The following is a 15446-nucleotide window of genomic DNA, read 5'->3' on the forward strand; positions in this document are numbered from 1 at the left end:
AGATGCCCTTTTTCTTCAATGTGAATTCCTTCCCTTCCAAGCGGGAGAGTATTATCCATAGTGTATATTATAGTAGTATCAGTGGTTATCTGGGTGTGTGTAGTATACATGTAGGCGACAATCCGTAACGCGTGGTGGTAGCGTGCGAGTGTTGGTATTGCATTATATTCCGCCGTATAGTGCGGCGTGGAGTGAAGCGTGCGAGTGCTGAAGTGTAGTGTAGTGTGCGAATGGCGAAGTGTAGTGCAGTGTGGCGTACGTTCGTGGCGGGGCGGGTGTGAGTAGCGTGTGAGCGGCGGAGTGTAGTGCAGCGTGCGAGTGGCGGAGTGTAGTGCAGTGTGGCGTGCGCGCAGGCGGCGCGGCGGCGGGCGGCGGTCCGTTCCGCCGCACGTTCGTGGCGGGGCGGGTGTGAGTAGCGTGTGAGCGGCGGAGTGTAGTGCAGCGTGCGAGTGGCGGAGTGTAGTGCAGTGTGGCGTGCGCGCAGGCGGCGCGGCGGCGGGCGGCGGTCCGTTCCGCCGCACGTTCGTGGCGGGGCGGGTGTGAGTAGCGTGTGAGCGGCGGAGTGTAGTGCAGCGTGCGAGTGGCGGAGTGTAGTGCAGTGTGGCGTGCGTGCAGGCGGCGCGGCGCGGCGGCGGGCGGCGGTCCGTTCCGCCGCACGTTCGTGGCGGGGCGGGTGTGAGTAGCGTGTGAGCGGCGGAGTGTAGTGCAGCGTGCGAGTGGCGGAGTGTAGTGCAGTGTGGCGTGCGTGCAGGCGGCGCGGCGGCGGGCGGCGGTCCGTTCCGCCGCACGTTCGTGGCGGGGCGGGTGTGAGTAGCGTGTGAGCGGCGGAGTGTAGTGCAGCGTGCGAGTGGCGGAGTGTAGTGCAGTGTGGCGTGCGTGCAGGCGGCGCGGCGGCGGGCGGCGGTCCGTTCCGCCGCACGTTCGTGGCGGGGCGGGTGTGAGTAGCGTGTGTGAGTAGCGTGTGAGCGGCGGAGTGTAGTGCAGCGTGCGTGTGGCGGAGTGTAGTGCAGTGTGGCGTGCGTGCAGGCGGCGCGGCGGCGGGCGGCGGTCCGTTCCGCCGCACGTTCGTGGCGGGGCGGGTGTGCGCGCGCACGTCCCGCGTGGCTCGCCCGCCGGCGGCGTTGGTGTTCGCGGCGCAGCACGCACGTGCGCTGCACGTGCAGCCTCGCGACGTGTACGACAACCCCGCGCCGTTGCTCGACGACGACCAACAACAGGTGCGCCCCTTGCTCTCTGCTATACTTCCTTCTAGCTTTGGATACACGGTGTTGAAATTCTTGTTGTCGAATTCTTCTATGAGGTCTTGTTTTTTTTCGGATGCTGTTGGTCGCAGCTACGCATATGAGTACGGTCACAGCATACGAAGCGATAGCAGCGATTGACCCGTGTTTCGGCAGGGCTTCTCGATAAAGAAGCGATTTACATTCCACACACGGGTGTAATGTAAATCGCGCGATATCGATATTGAGTCCGTGTTCGTAGTAATAGCAGCGATCGATGTATTCGTGTCGGCAGAGATTCTTAATGAAGGTGCAGCCGATGAACGGCGAGGTGGACGAGGCACTATTATGGAAAGTAAAGCACTCGATATCGATACCGAGTCCGTGCGCCTATTTGCCACAGCGATCGATTTTTCCGTGTCGGCAGGGCTTCTCAATGAAGGTGCAGCCGGTGGGCGGCGAGGAGGACGAGGCGCTGTCGTCGCTGGCGTCGTTCGCGTACGACGCGGTCAACCAGCGCGTGGTGGTGTCGCTCACGTTCCCTCGCGCCGGCATCTACCGCGCCGCCGTCTTCTACGACAGCGTCATGCTGCTCAACGGGGAATTCGACTGCATCGTGCTCACAGGTCACTCTTACCACACATTTCATTAACATTCTCACTAAAATGTTCAGACATGTGGCAGAGTGCTTGGCCTTTATTCTTTGCTACGCCCCGATCGGACGACGCAACAGAACTTAATAATGTGAAAAGTTTAAAAAGTCTTCAGTCAGTGTGGGTACCATAATGTCACCTATTTCAGCTGCCAAGCCAATATAAACTGTATTTGAAAGGTGCAGATTAGGCAATGAAATTACTATGAGTACAAATGTTTGCACCGTGCGAGGAGTCGAAACCGCGACCATCGGAAGTATGCCAAACCAAAATCGATTTTGCATTTATATTATTAGTAAGGTTATGATGACATACTTCGCAGTCTCTATAAAGGATGACAATGAGAATGCTTGTTATTAAATATAATAGCGGATGAATAGTATAGATTGGTTATGGATGATAATGAGAATGCTCGTTATTAAGGATAATGATGGATGAATAGTATAGATTGGTGTGTGTATGTTAGCCAGCGACACGGCGACAGTACAGCAGAACATATCGTCTCGGCGACACAACATCTGCTACGAGGCGCGGCTACTAGGTGGCGCAAAGCCGCGCAGGGTGCTTTGCTGCATTAGCCCTAAGCAGTTCATCGTCAAGGACTACATACTCAAGTTCATACCCAAGAGGATCACGTCATTTAGACTCTGTCCCAGCACTAAGGTAGGAATTGCATCTCTATTCAATACAAAAAAATCTGAATGTTGGCACTTTCACCTCTCGGTCATGGTTCAAAATCAGTGTTGTGCTTTTTCACAGTGAGCTATGAGTCATTTTTGCATTGCTGTGGCCCATGGCCCATTTACAATCGGGATGAAATTAGTCATAATGTTATGGATGTTGGCTCGCTGGCCATCCAGCTTTCTGTTGCGAACCAATATGGTGTGCATGTGTCGGCAGTTAATCCTGGCGCCCACGCCCGCCGGTGGAGGTCCTGGCGGACAGTTCTCAGTCGACGACGGCGCACAGCCGCCGCTAGCGCTGGCCTCCCCCGACAGGGACCTCATCGCAGCCACCTACACGCAGCTGCTGGTGGCCAACTGCGGCGGGGAGGACACCTTCAAGGTCGGTACACTCCCCCGACAGGGACCTCATCGCAGCCACCTACACGCAGCTGCTGGTGGCCAACTGCGGCGGGGAGGACACCTTCAAGGTCGGTACACTCCCCCGACAGGGACCTCATCGCAGCCACCTACACGCAGCTGCTGGTGGCCAACTGCGGCGGGGAGGACACCTTCAAGGTCGGTACACTCCCCCGACAGGGACCTCATCGCAGCCACCTACACGCAGCTGCTGGTGGCCAACTGCGGCGGGGAGGACACCTTCAAGGTCGGTACACTCCCCCGACAGGGACCTCATCGCAGCCACCTACACGCAGCTGCTGGTGGCCAACTGCGGCGGGGAGGACACCTTCAAGGTCGGTACACTCCCCCGACAGGGACCTCATCGCAGCCACCTACACGCAGCTGCTGGTGGCCAACTGCGGCGGGGAGGACACCTTCAAGGTCGGTACACTCCCCCGACAGGGACCTCATCGCAGCCACCTACACGCAGCTGCTGGTGGCCAACTGCGGCGGGTAGGACACCTCCAAGGTCTTTACATTTTTCTTATAACGATATGTCAGGACAATTCACACGGCGCCATCTAGTTCCAAGCTAATTGCCCGATGGATCTACCAACTCCATGTGGGTCATTATGTACACGATGCGTGTGGGTTACTTCTTTATTTTTAAGCAAATTATTGCACAAATTTTTATCGTATAAAGTAAGATTAATGTGAAATGTTCGTTGCAGAACAAGCAGGAGTTCTTCTACAGCGAGGTGCGGAAGGTGCATGCTCGTCACCCGCACGACAAGATACAGTTGCGGGTTGACCGCGCCGATCTGCTGCGGTCCAGCCTCAAGGCCACCAAGCACTTCTCGCTCGCCGATTGGTGCAAGAACTTCGACGTCACCTTCCAGGGCGAGCAGGGTCTGTTCTATATTTTTGTCTGTACTGCATTCTCTTGTGTATTCTTCTATAATAAATGTATTTATTATAATAAACTATAAGCTTTGTTACTATAAGTTTTTTTAATGGATGATAACGGATTGGTGTAACGGTATACGCTGGCGGGTTACCTGTGAAAGTTGATAGGGTGAGTATGAGGCCAGGTCTCTGTATTAGTTCATCATGGCAAATACACCAGGATTTTATTATGATGGTTTCAAGAGTGAACCGCATAGAGGTAAATGTAACATGCCTCAGGAGTTGACGCCGGGCAAAGGCATTTCCCCAAGCCCCAACATTCACCCACTTTGTAAAATGTATCTAAATATTTATGTCAGTTGTCTAGTACCCGTAACGCAAGCTCTGCTTGGCTTAGGACTTGATATCGTTGTGTATTGTCCAGGATTGTTATTGTATTTTTTTATTGTACCTTTTCCCCCCTTCTAGGCGTGGACTGGGGCGGAGTACGGCGGGAGTGGTTCTCGCTGGTTTGCGGTCAGCTGTTCGACTCTCAATTCGGTCTATTCGTGTCCTTCCACGACTCGCCCACCGGTCTCGTGCACCCCAATCCGCACCGGCCGCCGCATCTCAAGGTACTATTACTGGTTTTTTGGGTTTTTTTGGAGTTATTAGAGTTTCTTAAGGATATTTTTTCAATTTATTATACTTAGAAAAGCTTGCTAAGTACACCTTTCCAGGAAATGTCCTGACTTGACACTGCGTACGACGTGTGTCTGAAAAAAAGACTGAAGACTATCTATTTAGATATCGTGTTAGCTTCAATAAATACACGTAGCGAAGCTAATACGATAGAGACTAATTTTGAATGGTGTGCGGGCAGCTGAAGTACTTCGAGCTGGCGGGCAAGCTGGTGGGCAAGTGCCTGTACGAGAGCGCCCTGGGCGGCAGCTACCGGCAGCTGGTGCGCGCGCGACTCACGCGCTCCTTCCTCGCGCAGCTCATCGGCCTGCGGGTGCACTACAAGGTACGCGCGCTACACTACACTACACGCTACACTCTACACACGCTTATACATAATAAAGCTATTATTTATTTAGTGGCGTATGTAGGTTATTAACTATAACATTTGTTACAGTATTTCGAGCAGGACGACCCGGAGCTGTACCTGACAAAGATCAAGTACGTGCTGGAGACGGACCTGGACGCGGCGGATGCGGGCGCCGAGCTCTACTTTGCAGAGGAGGAGTATGACGATGCGGGTCGTCTGGTGGCTACGCACCATCTAGTTCCTGACGGGGCCTCTATCAGGGTATGCGCTTACTTATCACTAGGGCTTGTATATAAATTGAGTTAGACGCAATGTATATATAAGTCTTAGTAAATTTAGTAATTTAAGGAAAGATTTTATTTGTATTGACGTGGTCTTTATCAGGGTATATACTTTATCTTATCACTAGGTGTTGTGAATATATTGTATTACATTAGTTTTGTGGAATTTTATACGTTACGAGTCGCTGATTTTTTTTCGGATTATTCTAATGTTGGCTAGACTATTATAGTGTAGATGGTACTCCAAATCCGCGGAAGGACTTAAGTGGCTGAAGATCAGTTTCTGCTTTACGGATACGATTTTAGTCTGAGGGCATCGCTAGGGGTTCGAACTTCGGTTCAGGCCGTCGTAATTTTGATATCCGTTCGAATCGGACGGGGGATCGATCGGAGGGGCGACCGGGGGCACCGGCGTGGAGCGACGATCGTACGGTCGAGGTCGTCGTCCTCGCCGACGAGGACGGTGTCGTGTGCGGACGCGACGGATCCGGTGTAGTTCATCGAGGTTTCTACTAAAATAGAAGGTCCGGCCGGCAGGTGAGCAACGCGACGAAGCTGTCGTACCTGGACGCGCTGGCGCAGTGGCGGCTGGCGGCGCGCGTGCGGGCGGAGACGGCGGCGTTCGCGCGCGGGCTGGCCGCGCTGGTGCCGCCGCGGCTGCTGGCCGCCTTCTCCGAGACCGAGCTGGAGCTGCTGGCGTGCGGCTCGGGCGAGCTGGGCGTGGCCGACTGGCGGCGCCACGCGCTCGTGGCCGGCGGCGGCCGCGGCTGGGCGCGCCTGCTGGCCTGGTTCTGGGCCGCGCTGGCCGCCTTCACGCCGCCCGAGCGCGCGCGCCTGCTGCAGTTCACCACCGGCTGCAGCCAGCTGCCGCCCGGGGGGTTCCAGGTGCGTCCGGTACCTCGCTCCCCTGGTTCTGGGCCGCGCTGGCCGCCTTCACGCCGCCCGAGCGCGCGCGCCTGCTGCAGTTCACCACCGGCTGCAGCCAGCTGCCGCCCGGGGGAGCCAGGTGCGTCCGGTACCTCGCTCACGCCGCCCGAGCGCGCGCCCCTGGTTCTGGGCCGCGCTGGCCTCACGCCGCCCGCGTCCGGTACCTCGCTCCCCTGGTTCTGGGCCGCGCTGGCCGCCTTCACGCCGCCCGAGCGCGCGCGCCTGCTGCAGTTCACCACCGGCTGCAGCCAGCTGCCGCCCGGGGGGTTCCAGGTGCGTCCGGTACCTCGCTCCCCTGGTTCTGGGCCGCGCTGGCCGCCTTCACGCCGCCCGAGCGCGCGCGCCTGCTGCAGTTCACCACCGGCTGCAGCCAGCTGCCGCCCGGGGGGTTCCAGGTGCGTCCGGTACCTCGCTCCCCTGGTTCTGGGCCGCGCTGGCCGCCTTCACGCCGCCCGAGCGCGCGCGCCTGCTGCAGTTCACCACCGGCTGCAGGCTGCCGCCCGGGGGCAGGTGCGTCCGGTACCTCGCTCCCCTGGTTCTGGGCCGCGCTGGCCGCCTTCACGCCGCCCGAGCGCGCGCGCCTGCTGGTTCACCACCGGTGCAGCGTCCAGGTGCGTCCGGTACCTCGCTCCCCTGGTTCTGGGCCGCGCTGGCCGCCTTCACGCCGCCCGAGCGCGCGCGCCTGCTGCAGTTCACCACCGGCTGCAGCCAGCTGCCGCCCGGGGGGTTCCAGGTGCGTCCGGTACCTCGCTCCCCTGGTTCTGGGCCGCGCTGGCCGCCTTCACGCCGCCCGAGCGCGCGCGCCTGCTGCAGTTCACCACCGGCTGCAGCCAGCTGCCGCCCGGGGGGTTCCAGGTGCGTCCGGTACCTCGCTCCCCTGGTTCTGGGCCGCGCTGGCCGCCTTCACGCCGCCCGAGCGCGCGCGCCTGCTGCAGTTCACCACCGGCTGCAGCCAGCTGCCGCCCGGGGGGTTCCAGGTGCGTCCGGTACCTCGCTCCCCCGGTTCTGAGCCGCGCTGGACCCACTCGATTCGCACACTGCTTCGCTTCCGATGGTCGCGGGTTCGATTCTTCGCACGATATAAACTTTTGTATTCAGGAAGAATTATAGACGAGTACAACATTCCAACGAACACACGACCCATCTGATGGTAAGTATATACTGTTTTTGATAAAACCTCATGCTGTAGTCTCTCGAAAACACCTTGACAGGTACTTCATTCCACAATCCAAACTATATTTTCATCCATTATTAAAAAAACCCGTTTACCATTTCCAGGAGTTGAACCCGCGCTTCCAGATCACGGCGGCCCCGACGTTTGGTGCGTTGCCGACAGCGCACACGTGCTTCAACCAGCTGTGCCTGCCCGACTACGACTCCTACGAGCAGCTCGTACACGCGCTGCTGTGGGCCATCAACGAGGGCGGCGAGGGGTTTGGCATGATTTGAACTGGCACTTCACTCCACTCTCTGCTCCCCCCATCACTCCACTCCCTGCTCCCCCCATCACTCCACTCCCTGCTCCCCCCCATCACTCCACTCCCTGCTCCCCCCCATCACTCCACTCCCTGCTACCCCCCATCACTCCACTCCCTGCTCCCCCCCATCACTCCACTCCCTGCTCCCCCCCATCACTCCACTCCCTGCTACCCCCCATCACTCCACTCCCTGCTCCCCCCCATCACTCCACTCCCTGCTCCCCCCCATCACTCCACTCCCTGCTCCCCCCCATAACCACTCCCACTCCCGCACCCCGTTCCCCCCTCCCGGTTCCTCACTCCCCACTCCCCATTCCCCACTTCCACACCCTACTTCCAATTCTTCAACAAGCCTTCGCTTCACCCAATCGCCCAGGACCTCAGGCTCATAGTGGTATTAAAAAACTAACAAAGTCATATTCGATGCTTCATATATAAGTATATCGACGAAATTATCACGAGAATCTACTTTTATATATTACATTTAATTTCATTTTAAAGGATATTAAGTTTTATAATAAAAGGTTTAAATGATCTCATACCATTTGATCTGTGCAATAGGTTAACTTATAGTTCTATTTGGTAGTGCATGTAGAGTATAACCTACTACTAACATACTTCTGCTACTAGCCAGCTAAGGCGAGGACCATGACCTTCTGATAGGTCAGAAGAAAATCTTTATTTCGAATAATAATAATAATAATAAGTAATATTATTATTTCGAATAAATAAAGTATTTCTATCTCTAATAATATTATTACTGCAAAAGTCGGTATGACTATTTGGTACCTGTTCACGCCTAAATGACTCCATGTTTCTCTCTTCGATTTAATAAAAATTGATGTCGCGGGTAATATTATAGGTGAGAATCCGGGCGAAGCCGGGACGCGCCATTAGTTTTAAATATGAACTGTGTGTACAGGCAAAGGCGAGACTTAAGTTTAAGAGCACAAAGTTCCAATTTAATCGTGGTGTAAAATAATAATAATTATAATATCCCTGGACAATTCACACAGCGCCATCTAGTCCCAGGTTAAGTACAGCTAGTCTTATTGATATTAGACAACAGATAGATACACTTAGATATGTTTTATGTAAATACATAGAAAACACCCAGATCAATACAAACAATCATATGCATGCAAATGTTTGTACCGTGCGAGTAATTGAACCTGCGATCATCGGAGTTGAAACGGTGTACTAAACCGCTAGACCACCGAGGCCGTGAAGGTATATTAACGTAATAATTGTAATCCTGCCATCGTGACTCCATCGGTGTGGAAATGTAACATATGACAATAATATATAGAGCGATTACATTATCAGAGCCTCGTCCAAGTAGAGAGTGGATTAAAAAAAAAGTGGCACTCGGGGACTGTCGCGGTAAAGCTATTGCAAATAGCTATGCTAATGAAGTTGCAAGGACTAAAAACACGTGTAGAAAGTATGCTACAATATTATAAGAGTACCGTCAAAATTTCAACAAAGGTTCCCTGATTTTTTGCTCATCTTATTTTCCTTCGATAGTGCCTCGCTGGAGTATAACTTAAGAGCTGTCAGGAAAACCATTTCATCATTAACAAAAATTGAAATAAAAGGTGCAACGTGCCCTCAGGACCTTAAAAATTTAAGTACGCGCGATGTTTCGCATATGTTGGCATCTTGCTTTATCTACTGCGATTTCCTATAATGGCATCTCTTTCTGAATGACCTAGGATTGTCTTTCGCGACGGATAGTCGACGTATTAGTGCAATTAGGATGACTGTATTGTTGCTATTGGTTCCATTTATTTCGGATGCTATTGAATAATTTCTTTTTTTATGACTGTTTATAGACAAAATAAAATATAAAATATATATAGGGCAAATATAAAGACAAAAAAATTTTTTTTTTTAATATATGACTGAACCAAGGAAGCTAAAATAAATAAATATACTACAATTTATTTATTTTAGCTTCCTTGGTTCAGTCATATATTAAAAAAAAATTGTCTTTATATTTGCCAATGTGGATTTTCTACAGTATTATAACATATTTAGTTTGTTGTTAAAGTATAATATAAATAAGTCGAACTTCTTAGCACTCTATAAATTACATAAAAAAAGATATATTCTCTCTATAACGGCTCTAATAAATTTTATGAAAATTTGTTGATATTTTATGCTTTTGAAAGTCTTTAAAATGTATACATAAATTTTCTGCACAAATGTTATTTTACAAAAATAAAAGACACTGCAGACACTAGGCAGTAGTTTACTCCACGTAGGGTAGGTGAACTTAGTGACATCGTATTGTTAATTATTTTATTACTATTAGGTACATAAGACTCTACTCAAATTAATTTATATACTATTGTAGCCACTTATGTATTTAATATATTATTTTTTATGCAACCGTCCAATTCAGGCGATAGTATGAGTTAAAAATTGTTAAGAAACTCAATTGTTGTTCATTTTATTAGTCAATTTGTTAACTTATTTAACAGTATAAGTCTATAGCTATATGAAAAACTAATAATTATTTCGATGTATTTAATTTTTCAAAATATATTTAGGTATAAATTCATATTAGTACATAAGTACGTCCCATAAAAGTACATCTATTTTATGACTCTCTGGTAGGACCACTATATTTCATAGATCTTTACAAGCACGCTCGTACGTTCATAATGGAAACATCTAGAAGCTCAGTCACTTACATTCAGTTGTACTCGAATCTTCTTATTTGCATTATAAGTATGTTTTTACGCGCAAATCGGCGTCAATCACGTAAGAAATAATGTGCATGAAAACGTAGACAAAGAAAACGAAGATTGCGCGCCGCCATTGAACGCATTCCCGCTTTTTTCAATCGTGCGTATTTTAGCGCCATTTTGTAATAATTAATTGTCATTGCAAAATGGCAGACTTTTTACTCTATAGTCAAATGTCCGCCATTTTGCAATTTGCAAAGACATAATCATAGAGTATATTCATAATCTATAAGTCTTGAACGTGTCTTTGGAAAATATATTCTGTGGATTATAAAATAAATTTTAATAGAAAGTGAAGCATACCTACATCTGATTGCTTTTCTACGCTAGATCGTATCCTGTCATGAAATCATTAAAAATACGGATGACTTTTTTAACGTGCGCAAAAAAGTATGTGAGTAAAAAGTCTATAAAATGGCATAACGTTAGAGAGTGCGACTTTTTACTGTATTTTCGGAGACAATTAAAATCGCTTAGTATTTATTGTAATTGTAGTTTGTAGTGCTCCTATTTTCTATAATTAAAAAGTCATCCGATATATAACTATTTAAATTTCAGCTAAGAACAGCTTCTTTCAAACTAATTTGTTAATTTGAAAGAAGAGAACAAAATACTTCAATAATTAAAATATAGGGCCTTTAGTTACTATATATAAGAACGTTCATGTTTAATTGTAAATAGTCTAAGAGATATTTAAGATCTCTGAGGTCCAAGACCGTAAGTAGTTAGGTTATTGAAGCACTCACCTAAAATTTTGAGGTTAAATATGTAGTTATACGCTTTAAAGCAAAAATGTTATATTTTGACAGTTTTAATCTTAAATTCCTTACGTCGGCAGTATAGATCACGATTGCCTAATTAATACTTCATCGTTACTCAATGAATATATCCCAATTAGATGATATGCCAAAAAGGGAGTAAATAACGAGATGACTGCGAACAGGGATGAATGTAAGAGACAAACGTATTACGACGACCACAAATAAATGATGATTTTGTTCATATTAGCGATATAAATATAAAAAAAATGTTTTTAATTATTTTTATTCTTGTTCTGAGTACAAAATTATATCTATATGTTGGCAATGTGGCCCCCACATTGCCAACATATAATTTTGTATAGTTTTATTGTTATTTTATAATTTTATGATATTAATTGACAACAAAGTTTCTATTATTTGTAATCTATACTAATATTGTAAGCTAAAGAGTTCGTTTGTTTGTTTGTTTGAACGCGCTAATCTCAGGAATTGCTATTTCGAATTGAAAAATTATTTTTGTGTTGGATAGTCCATTTGTCGAAGGCTTTAAGCTATATAACATTACGCTACGACCAATAAGTGCGGAGCTGCAATGAAAAATATTGCAAAAGGTGGGGCAATGAAACGCAAACAAAATTGCACGGGTCAGCTAGTGTATATATGGGTTCAATAGTACGATATAAGGAATTTTAGATTTAAAAGTGTCAGAAATAGATCACATATTTGTCTAAGTCCTAAGTTATTTCCGTAGTCCTAACTTCGAACAATTAGTATATAGGTAGGTATACGTAATTGCAATATTATTTACAATGAATCTTTAGTTCTAGTCGTGTTAAGTAACGCTTAATTATTTAAAAGCTTTATTTAGTATATAGTACAGTAAAATTTTAAATTAAACATGTTTTAAATTTTTGTGGCTAAACAACAGCAGATAATGAAATAATGAAGAGAACCTGTTTTGTGCAGATTTTTATTCTCTACAACTTTTATTTAAAACTATTTTTCATATTTCTTACCGTTATCGAGTTATTTTGAGAAAAGTGTTTTTCAACCCTTTTTTTTAATTTTTTCATCCCTTTACCGTTAACTTAAATCAAAAATTCTTTTAGATATTTGCGGAATTATTTTTATATATTGCGCCAAAACTGGTCACATTATGGTTAATTTGAAATTTTACTGGAATAATATGCGGTGCTACCAAATAGTTCAATGTTCTGTTATGGATAATCCTAATATACCTATGTGTACTAAGATACAAATGAAAAGTTTCATCTATTTATCTGAATCTATCTATATAACTAAAACTAGGCAGGCTGTAGGCAATGTATATAATTTGGTAGCACTGTATATATAATTGTTATCGAGCAATTGTATATATAAATGAATGCGACCTCCGATCGGCCGTACTTACCAAATTGTGAATATTTTGTAGGTGACATTGTTGATTAGAAATGTAAGTAAGACTGACAAATAAATTATTGATCGCACTACCTGCTGTTTTTTTATGACCTTTGTTAAGTTTGTGACGAATTTATTGTTATCGCGCGACAACACCGTTACCTAGCGACGTAGTGGACTGATGATAACAAGCCTAATCCTAATCCTAATGGCTTCTTTTCTCATACATTGAATATACCTACGTTTTATACATTATTAGCTTTTGCCCGTTGCTTCGCTCGCGTTAATTTATCCCTTTGGGGGTAGAATTAATCAAAATTCTTTCTTAGCGGATGCCTACGTCATAACATCTACCTGCATGCCAAATTTCAATGCGATCCGTCCAGTGGTTTGGGTTGTACGTTGATAGATCACTACGTCAGTCACCTTTGAGTTATATATATTTAGAAGATAATTAAACCATGCAACTATTGTAAATATCACAAGAATATACATTTGTACATAGCCACCACTGGACTCGGTTATTTCATCTTCCTCTACCTGTCGTGCCCGTACCAGATAAACACAATATAATTCATAGCAATAACAATCCAGCTGCTAAATGTACTTAGCCACAATCTGGACTCATCACTTCACCTCCACCTTTTCTGCTGCTGCTAGAAAGAACACAAACATAATAGAGCAAGAGCCCACGACGGCCAGACACACATCATATACAGTTCCAATGAGTCTGGTAGGATAAGGAACCAAGAAAACTGTCTGGCAATTTAGGAAAATCAGTTTAATAGTTCTCTCAATAATTTATATAAAGTTCAGCTTTATTAAAATGACGTAAGTTTATTTATAAAATAGTATAGTATAGGGGGGTCCGGCGGGGGGTTGCAATCACACTAAGTGTCTGGCAATGAGCAGAGCAAGTTATAATAATGCCACGAATAATACATGAAAATATGGAGTTTCTTAAAATAACGAATTTGATATGAAATTTTTTACACCTTAGTTACCTGTTACCTGCCAAAGGAACCACGAGCCAGGTTTCATGTTTGGGGATCGTTCTTACCTGTGTTGGGGACACACATACAAGAACTTTCACGTTTACTAAAATGACGTATGTCTGGTCATCGTGGGCTCTTGGGCTATAAATAACAGCGGCCCCCAACATAGCCGCTAAAAGTTTAAATTGACTTTGGTAGGTGGTTATTATGGATGATAATGGAATGTGCACTCGCCTGCGTTAACAGTTTTTTTATGGATGTTAATGAAAAGATGCACCAGCGTTTACGCTGGTGGGAAATCAGTGGAGGCTGATAGGATGGGAAGTTAGGACAGTTAGCCCATCGTGACGAATTCACTAGGAATTAACCTCGATGGTTTTCAGGGAGGACCGCGTGGAGGTCGATTTGACATTGTAAATTATTAGCAATTGGCCTACTGTTCCTTATTACTAGCAATCCTTTGTTGGTGGTAGGTGGTTATAAGGGATGATAATCGTATGGTGCACCCGCCTGCGCTAACGGTTTACGCTGGCGGGACACCAGTGGAGGATGATAAGAATCGTGGTCGAATTACCATGAATTTGTCACGATGGTTTCCAGGAACGACGTGGAAGTCAACCAGACTTGGTACATTGCTAGCTAGGTCACAGGTAGTTTTAGTTTCAGAAAATAGTTTGCATGTGTGCCAATAGATGGCGCTGAATCTAAACTAACTTGTTTTATTGTTAAGAATCATTACCTTTATACATATAAAATGACTGGTGGCTTTTCGAACAATGGTGGAGATAATTCTACGACAAGCTACGATTACCGTATTATGTCTGGATCAAATACTAGAGAAAAATCACCTCAGCAACCCTGGTTGTATTCATCAGGGACAGTGGAATCTCAACAAAGTTCTCCAACGGTACGAAAACTATTCAAAATAGATAGTACAGTATAAAAGTGAGTACAATATAAAAAGGTTAATGTTGTATATTCATTATTAACAATAAAAGTTATCAAAATATTTCATAAATATTGTCTTCATATATTTGGTATTGTATTATTCAATGTTTGAAGTAAATTTCGAAACAAAGTTTCAATAATGCGTATTGGTCCATCATCTACCGGTAAATAATAAAGGTCCTTTCGTTGGATAATAAATTGTTAAATTATATTTTTAACCTGCCGCCAAAATAAGCTTTTTAAAACGGTTTTACATATGCCTATTACACTAGAATCATAATATTATCATCACTTGATCTGCGATACCTTACCGTACTTGATCTGTATACCCGTATAAGTATACGATAGATTTGAATCCAGGTGAGATTAATACTGGTGGGTAGCCGTGACGGGTAGTTGGTTTTATATAAATCAGAGTCCCCTACACTCTGATTAAAGCCTACATTTCTCTGATAATGCATGGTGATTAGGAATCGTTTATTTAACGAATGCTACTTGAATTTTATGGTACTAGATGCTTCTTATTTTTTTTACTAAATAAATGTGTATTGATTTTAAATGGATTATGGCAATTTGGTAGAACACAGTATGCATGGTTGCCCCTACGTTGTAACGTTATCAGCCTGTAGTTACCATCCCATTATCTTTGTGAAAAACTCCGTGAACCGGACAGGTTAAAACTGAACAATTTCATTCCGAGTCAAAATCAAGACATTTGCCACATACCTACGAAGATAAAAAAAATTACATGACCCCAACTATTCACTTCATGCAGCTACTTCAGATGATTAGAACTGCGAATAATCTCAACTGGTAAGAATTAAGTAAAATTGCAATAAAACGACTGTATGTTTAACATATTTTATATTTATATAAACCATCTAACGAACTAAGAAAGCTTAACGAATTCAATACACCTTTATAAAAGTAATAAACACACTACATAATATATGTTATTAATAATTAATTAGTACATTACATCTAAACAATAAACTTTATCACTCTAAATTATAGTATATACTCACCGTTCAG

General features: G+C 45.8%; 1 protein-coding gene across 1 annotated transcript in view; it reads left to right on the forward strand.

Annotated features, from left to right (window-relative positions):
- LOC131849389 (apoptosis-resistant E3 ubiquitin protein ligase 1) overlaps nucleotides 1-7556 on the forward strand; it is a 50020-nt gene extending 42464 nt beyond the window's left edge. The window contains exons 7-16 of the mRNA XM_059199457.1: nucleotides 1027-1217; nucleotides 1648-1846; nucleotides 2340-2536; nucleotides 2774-2938; nucleotides 3669-3846; nucleotides 4312-4457; nucleotides 4706-4849; nucleotides 4961-5134; nucleotides 5692-6039; nucleotides 7360-7556. Coding sequence (XP_059055440.1) covers nucleotides 1027-1217; nucleotides 1648-1846; nucleotides 2340-2536; nucleotides 2774-2938; nucleotides 3669-3846; nucleotides 4312-4457; nucleotides 4706-4849; nucleotides 4961-5134; nucleotides 5692-6039; nucleotides 7360-7530 — 1913 coding nt within the window. The 3' untranslated portion in view covers nucleotides 7531-7556. The remainder of the gene's footprint in view (nucleotides 1-1026; nucleotides 1218-1647; nucleotides 1847-2339; nucleotides 2537-2773; nucleotides 2939-3668; nucleotides 3847-4311; nucleotides 4458-4705; nucleotides 4850-4960; nucleotides 5135-5691; nucleotides 6040-7359) is intronic.
- Nucleotides 7557-15446: the final 7890 nt, after the last annotated feature.

This window comes from Achroia grisella, unplaced genomic scaffold (assembly GCF_030625045.1).
Source record: "Achroia grisella isolate CSIRO2021 unplaced genomic scaffold, CSIRO_AGI_Agris_v1 utg642, whole genome shotgun sequence".
Classification (NCBI taxonomy): domain Eukaryota; kingdom Metazoa; phylum Arthropoda; class Insecta; order Lepidoptera; family Pyralidae; genus Achroia; species Achroia grisella.